Here is a 7,881-nt window from a genome sequence, read left to right as displayed (position 1 = left end):
AACCTTAAAGGGAGATTTGTCAAGTATTTAATACTCTTGAACATGGGAGTGGACAAATATGCTGCTATATGCAAATGTATGTATATATTTATAATTGTAAATCAATTAACAACACAAAACAATGACAGATATTGATCCAGAAACCCTCACAGGTACTGCATTTAGCATAAAACAATATCCTCCAATCATAACATGGCAAACTGCAGCCCAACAGGCAACAACAGCTGTCAGTGTGTCAGTGTGCTGACTTGACTATGACTTGCCCCAAACTGCATGTGATTATCATAAAGTGGGCATGTCTGTAAAGGGGAGACTCGTGGGTACCCATAGAACCCATTTACATTCACACATCTGGAGGTCAGAGGTCAAGGGACCCCTTTGAACATGGACATGACAGTTATCCTCGCCACAATTTAGCGTACGTTTGTATAGTTATTTATTCTCCTTCATGACAAGCTAGTCTGACATGGTTGTTACCGATGGATTCATCAGGTTTTGCTAGTTTCATATGATACCAGTATCTTTAAAACTGAGCCCGCTACAAGTTGCGTTAAAGAAATTAGTGGCATTAAAACTAATTTGCATTAACGTGTTATTACCTCGTTAACTTTGTCAGCCCTAATTATTTTACTAGACAAAGTTTAACTTCATTTAATTTACATTTTCAGCAGGTTTGATTGTTATTCCCATCACGCACACATTTGAGCTGCATTTTATTGTATCTTGGTCTTCTAGTGACTTGAAACAACTACAAAAAAGAACATTTAAAATCAACAGAGCAGCGTTAAGCTAACGGACTCTTCTCAGTATTTTGTATTTACTTATTTGCACTGTGGTTATATGTTATATATTGTATGTCTTTAATGCACATATGTCTTATACCCTCATTTCTTATTTTTCTTATTTACTTATATTTCTCGACATACATTGTGTTATATATTGTAGCATTATGTACATAATTTACACGTTACTTACTCCTTTATTTATATTTTACATGTATTTATCTTACATTTATTTATGTTTATATACAGTAGGAGCGACTGTAACGTCCCAATTCCCCCCCGGGGATCAATAAAGTATTTCTGATTTCAGAATATGCAAGATTGTCTGATGACTTTCAGAAGTGACCAGAAAAACTCTGAAGTTACAGGTCAAATCTGCAAATCTTAAATTGGTTGCTGCTGTTTTTTCTTTTAACCACTGAAAAGTTTAAGATTTTATTTTAATTAAAAAGTCTCTCCTAAAGTCCTATAATAATAATAATAATAATAATTAAGACTGAATCATACTAAAACTTGTGCTCTTGAATAAATTAGATATTTTCCTTCAATTCATCCATCAATCCTTTATAGTTTACTTCCCAACTAAATGACTTCACAGTCACTGAACCAAAATGAATAAAAGCTGTCAACATCTGTCAATCATGAGCGCACGCAGCCTGGTAAAGTAGAAGTTCACCACCGAGAGCGGTTTGATTCATTTTAAGCTTTCATCTCTGAGGCACTGCTAATTAAACAGCTTTCCCCAAACACTGCATGAGAAGCCTGTGGGGCATCATCCACTGCTTCCAAATTACACACTTCCAATCTGTGTTTTCAAATATGGACTTAAGGAACTATCTAATAAAATCTAATAAAAAAGCAGCAGAACTTCTTTAAGCACTTGTTTAATGAGCGTAGGTATCAATTTGTTCCCAGTGATGGATATCTCAGTTTAGAATGAGACTCTTTTTAAATTATTCAGCGAGGAGATAATGAGCAGGCATCCCACACAAGGCCACGAAAACAACTCGCACAAGCCTGGCAGTCATCGGCACACGGTCAGTAATGAAACAGCATTACCCAAGTGGTGCAGAAAATTGCCGGGAAGTAAGTGGGAGAGTTGAAAAGGTTACGCTGCCAAGTTTCCCTCAACGCACTAGTTTACTTGAGGGGGAAAATAAGCAGTGGAGTCTGATACAATCGCCAGAGGAGTTCAGTAGGAGTAGCTGGTGTCTCCAAATAACCTCCGGCTTATTGGGCTTATTGATCTTGAGAATGGAGGAACTTAGAAAAGGAGCTCTGTGGCCTTTGTGGTTCTTTTAATAAGCATAACAGTGAGCAGGGAAATGAGCAGATGATTCAGATATGAGTGCTGCACCTGAGTAACAGACAAATACATCAGCGCTGAAACAATAAGAGAAAAGTTTTAATGTCTTTTATCGAACACTAATGTCAAACATTCACTGCGTGTAGCTGGCTAGCTCGCTCAAATGGGATGTTTTGCTGATTTTGTCCGTTTTTATATTATTTTAAATGCAATATCTTTAGAGGTTTGACTGTTGGTGCAACAAAATACACAATTTTAAGATGCCACCTTTGGCTCTTCACTAAATCAGAGGCAGCAAATATTATATATGTGTATATATATATACAGATTTCACCTAAAAGCCATGCCCAGTCAGATTGACGTTACTGGAAACTTGTGATGGGCATGTTTCACTACTTTCTGACAATGAAGTGACCATTATGAAGCATTTAGGGGAATCTATTAGCAGAGACGGAGTACAATATTCATAACTACGTTTTCATTCGTGTATAATCACCTGAAACTAGGAATCGTTGTGTTTTCGTTAGCTTAGAATGAGTCCATCATATCTACATAGGGAGCGGGTCCTCTTCACGGAGTCCGGACAAAACCGAACTCTGGCTCTAGAGAGAGATGACGCTGAAGGCCACCGTAGTTCTCCGACACGCTTGTGAAAGTGCGGTAATGTGAGCCGCAGAGTGAAAGACTGTGGTACCGCCAGCCGCCGTCTGACGTCCATTGCATCTAAAGTAGTGTAACAATGGTAAGGGTGGTCTCTGAGCGAGATGAACGGTGTTACCACGATTTGGCACACGGTAACTCATGTTACCGCATTTTTGGAAAGGGAGGAGCGAGCAGAGGGGTACTCAGTTGGTTGCAATCTGCAACTACACCGCTAGATGTCGCCAAATACTACACACTGTACCTAAATGAACTAGAATTACCGCCTCGCGGTTGTACGCCTCCGCCAACCAGTCAAGTTGCAGTTTACATCCATGTCTGTCCAAAATGTCATCACTTCATGCTGTTACACATTTGGTTGACATTGTCACAATTTAGCATATGAATTCTTGAGTTATTGACAAAAATGTATTTTGTGAGATCACAGTTACCTTTGACCTCGTTGAGTCCAAGTGGACATTTTTGCAAATTCCCTCCAGGAGTTCCTGAGATATCACGTTCACGAGCCGGACAGGCGGACGGACAACCGGAACGCATGATGCCTCCGGCCACAACTGTCGCCGGCACAGAGGCATAACAATACAAATCCCAGCCTAATCAATAACAGGGCTGTAACTAACGATTATTTTCACCATTGATTAATCTGTCGTTTCTTTTCTTGTTTAATCCATAGAGTGTCAGAAAATAATGAAAAATGATGGTCAGTTTCTCAGACCTGAAGGTGAGGTTTTCAAATGTCCCTCACACAGTCCAAAACGCAAATATATTGAATATTTATGGTGACATGAAACACAGAAAAGCAGCAAATGCTCACATTGAAGGAGCTGGAACAAGTCTATTTTAGGCGTTTCTTGCAAAGAAAAATGCTTCAGATGATTCTAAAAATTACACGCTAGTACAATTCATATTAATTTATGAATGTAATCGTTTCTGCGCTACTAAATAAGGATAATAATTTGCAGCTTCAGCATTAGGAGCATTCAGCATTAGGAATCAGGACTAAGATTGCAGGTCCTGTGCAACACTGGTAGCACGTCATGGCAGTTTTATACCCCGTCTTTAATCCTCCGATGGCTGATTTAAAAATGGATGGACTGTCAGATTTGTGTCTCCTGAGATTAAAGAAAAACCAGCCCTGCAGTCACATGCACGCACGCACACACACACACACACACACACACACACACAGAGACAAACCAAAGCAGATTTTCTGTTTTAATCATAAATCATTGGTTTACAAAACTAACAATCGTGTTGACATTGCATCCTCTTGATTGAAAACTAAGAAAAAATAGAAGCTCTGACCAGATGACTTAACATATACTGGACATGTATATGTGTGTGTGTGTGGGAGGTCTATATTTGTTTCTATGTGTGTGCATGTGTCTCTAGTCCGCAGCCAGTCCAGTGGCAGAGCCGCTGTTAGGCGTTTCTGTAGTGTTGCAGTAAACCATCTGCGTCCTCAGTTGGTTTCCGTGTGTCGTTGCCATGGCGACTCATACATGGCTGTCACAACTACTTGGTTTCAGAGCTCCTGGCGATCGTCCATCCGTCTGTCTGTCCGACTTTTTGCCGCGGCTGATCAGTGTCTCTGCGTGTTTCCTGGTGTGGTTGTCATGGTGATCTGGTGTTTAGCACCTGGACAGTCTTGCGGCCGTAGTGCCAGTAGCTATAGCCTGACGCTGCTGTCGTCACCGCGGTAACATACCTGAAATATAATACACATGTACTGTAATTAGAATACCAGTTCTATTCATCTGATTGGTCAAATTAGTTTATTTTAAATGCCAACAGCATAATTTCCCCATTGTAGCAAGTTTTTATTGTGTAGATTATTATTATTATTATTATATATGTTATTATTATTGATTAATCAATTGATACATTTAAAAACAATGTATCAAATTATTAAGATAAGATAATCCTGTATTAGTTCCACAGTGGGTACATTTGCAATGTTACAGCAGCAAAGGGGACAGTGCAAACAAAAGGCATCAATAAAAAACAGAAAAAGACATAATAAATAGTACGTAATCAATAAAGATATAACAATAAGTAAACTGTAACAAAGCAAAATATAAAAAATATAAAATATGTACAGATATAGTAGTAGACAGACATTATGCACATGAAATATGAAATGTTGATATTGTACAGGATATTAAACTGGAATTAAAATTGTATTGTGTGTTTTTTTGTGCAGTGGTAGAGTCAAGGGAGACATTGCAGAAGCAATGCATGCTATTAGATGAAATGGTAATATATAAAGTGTTTTGAAACATAATTTTATAAACTTATTTTTAAAATTTAATTCATCCATAAATGATTAGCCGACTAATCGACTGAGAGGGGGGCCGCCCTAAAAATAAACGGCGAGAAAAGAAGGCAGAAGTGAGCATGGCTCACAAACCCCCCCGCTCACTGCTTGACCCCTACTCAAGTAGGGCCAAAGGTTTTGCGATTTTGGAACTAATGGAACGAGTTCTACTCCGGAAACCAAATTGAAGTGGAAAAAGAAAATCACATTTTTTGGCCAAAATCTCAAAAAATTGGGCACCCTGGACTTCAAACCCCCCAAAAGGCAAACTAGACCACACCGTCAACCATGATACCAAATTTGAAGTTCCTATGTTAAATAGTTTCCGAGTTCTGCTCCGGAAACGAAAGTGTGACACGCGAACGGACGGAAGGACTACGTTGTCGCAGGGGTATAATTAAATCTAAAAGTACAATGAATGAGCAAGAAAAATACAGATGCCTGTTCTTGTGTAGATTAGTTTAACATTTGTATAAAAATGTAGGTTACTGTGACACAATAAAATGTTTGTCCTGAGTCGGATCTCTACTCCAACCCACTCGGCGTTGTAGATTGGAATGAGTCAGTGCACTTAACCTGAACACTCTGTCAAGCACATAAATGCTGTTTGTTCCAGCAGAGATGAAACCATTAGCATTCAAAAGCCCTTTGCACAATAAATATTTTTTGTTGGAACCAATACACTATAAAGTAAAGGACATTATGGATATTAAAGTCAGGTGTGTGAGACCTGTGTGTACACAGTGTAGGGTGTGTGTGGTTTACCATAAGCACTGCAGCAGGACACTGTCTGTATACTGGAAGACTGGAGCAGCCAGAGAGGATGCAACCAGAAGGAGCTGGATGGCTGTGTTCACCTAACAAAACAATACACACACAAAGTCAGAATAAAAACCGTTCACATCCACACATTACCTGCTTCTCTAACAAATGAAGTTTGGCTCATTATTTTTTGGAAAACCTGTTGAGTATGTGACAAGAGTTGTGGCTGGTTCCAAGAACAAAACTACTCCTGCCTGCCAGGTAACAGAATACATTATGCAGAGTTTGTGGGGGAGCCATGAAGGAATATTTTGACAGTGAATTTTAATGTGTTTTTGCACAACAGATTTTCATATTCAAAGTATTGTGGACTCAAATTCAAAATGATGGATGAAGGGAATAACTTTTCCATCAACAAGATGAGCATTTTTTGACAGTGCAGTTTTAGATCTCCTGGTTTGGTTTCTTTCCTGACTGAAGTATTTACAAGCCTGTATGTTTACATGTGCAGTGATCAGTGCTCAAAGTGGACAGTATTTTAGACACCTAAAAGAATTAATATCAGTTGAAGTGTACGCTAAATTTAGAATATTTTCGCTGCTTTACTTTGCAGTCAGACAGCCCTTTCCGATGGAGCACTGAAGCTGTTGCTATGCTTGGTATCGATATCAGTTAGTTTGTTTGTGCTGTTGTGTGACTTTGATGAATTTAAACTAACCAGTCTCACAATAACACAAACTAACAGATCGAGGCAGCGGTAGACCAGCAACTCCCGTATTCTGTGAAGTATAATTACTGTTTTTTTCAATGGATTCTGGTTTCTTTGGCGAGAGCATAGATAACGGGGTCAGTTCCCCGTCGGACACGTAGATTGTATAGCTGTGCAATGAAAATATTCTAAATATAGCGTACACTTAATCTGATATTGATTTTTTTTAGGTGTCTAAAATGCGTTTTGCTGCTGCCTCTGTCCACAGCAGTATATTACTTTGTTCCCGTTCTGGTACTCAAACTCCATCTACTGTAGGTAATACACTGACTGTGGATAAGTACCTCATACAACCGCACTTCAAAAACACTCAAACTATCCCTTTAAGGCTATATTGTTGCTAAATCTCCACTTAAGTACAGAGATGTACAAAATGTTCAGTGTAGTGCACAGCGAGAGTGGGTGGTTGTGTGTGTGTGTCACCTTGCTGAAGAGTGTGGGCTTGAGCTGTGCTGTGGTGTAGCAGGGGTTAAAAAACTTGCTAAGGGTCACCTGGAGGAAAAAATAGGAAGAATTGTTCAGTACATTGATTTCCTTCCTCTCCTATAGAGGACGGTGAAATGTATCTCGTCTCACCGGTGGAGGTACAGTCTTGTATCTGACCCAGAAGACAGCAGCTATCAAACCAATGTCTCTGGAAATCACTAGAGCGGTCAGGAGAGCTAAAACAGAAGAAACAACACAATAAATAACCTTTTAATACACATCGCTAGAATATGAAATACAATAAAATGGAAAAACACTTAAAAGAAATGCAGCTATTTAACACTGTCATTGATCATTTGATCTTACATACTGAAATAAATAAATATAATACCTGGTATAAGCTCAGCATAGGTGAGACTGACATATAAAAAACTGATGAGAATCTTGTCAGCCAACGGGTCGAGAGCGCTACCCAACGCCGACTTTTGAGTGGGCCACGTTCTGGCGATGTAACCGTCCAACTGAGTGAAACAGAAAGAGATGAAGACATGTTAATACATGCTCTTAAACAAACATGTTAATCAAAATCATCATGTAGGCTGTTTATTCATTTGTCACTCTGATTAATATCAAGACAGAAATCAAAGCTGAATAATTTAAGGTAATGTTCCCTGTCTTAAAGGGCGGGTCCATCTACGTGCTTTTCCAGGGTTTCAAAATAGAAACGCCCACTCAGCTGTTAGCAGAAAGCAGTGACGTAGGTTACCAAAGTAAACTAATCAATATGGTTATGAATAATGTGAACGCTAGCACTAGCTGAGTCAACGTTAGCTGTGCTAAGTTTAGAAATAACTGAAAG

General features: G+C 39.0%; 1 protein-coding gene across 1 annotated transcript in view; it reads right to left on the bottom strand.

Moving 5' to 3' along the window:
• Window positions 1-3,946: 3,946 nt before the first annotated feature.
• The window catches only part of crls1 (cardiolipin synthase 1), a 7,471-nt gene continuing 3,536 nt past the window's right edge, over window positions 3,947-7,881 (bottom strand). The window contains exons 3-7 of the mRNA XM_037782874.1: window positions 7,414-7,543; window positions 7,173-7,258; window positions 7,020-7,088; window positions 5,831-5,922; window positions 3,947-4,456 (exon numbers count right to left, since the gene is read on the bottom strand). Of these exons, the coding sequence (XP_037638802.1) occupies window positions 4,363-4,456; window positions 5,831-5,922; window positions 7,020-7,088; window positions 7,173-7,258; window positions 7,414-7,543 (471 nt within the window). The 3' untranslated portion in view covers window positions 3,947-4,362. The remainder of the gene's footprint in view (window positions 4,457-5,830; window positions 5,923-7,019; window positions 7,089-7,172; window positions 7,259-7,413; window positions 7,544-7,881) is intronic.

This window comes from Sebastes umbrosus, chromosome 10, assembly GCF_015220745.1.
Source record: "Sebastes umbrosus isolate fSebUmb1 chromosome 10, fSebUmb1.pri, whole genome shotgun sequence".
Lineage (NCBI taxonomy): Eukaryota > Metazoa > Chordata > Actinopteri > Perciformes > Sebastidae > Sebastes > Sebastes umbrosus.
This window is presented reverse-complemented; position numbering and strand designations above follow the sequence as displayed.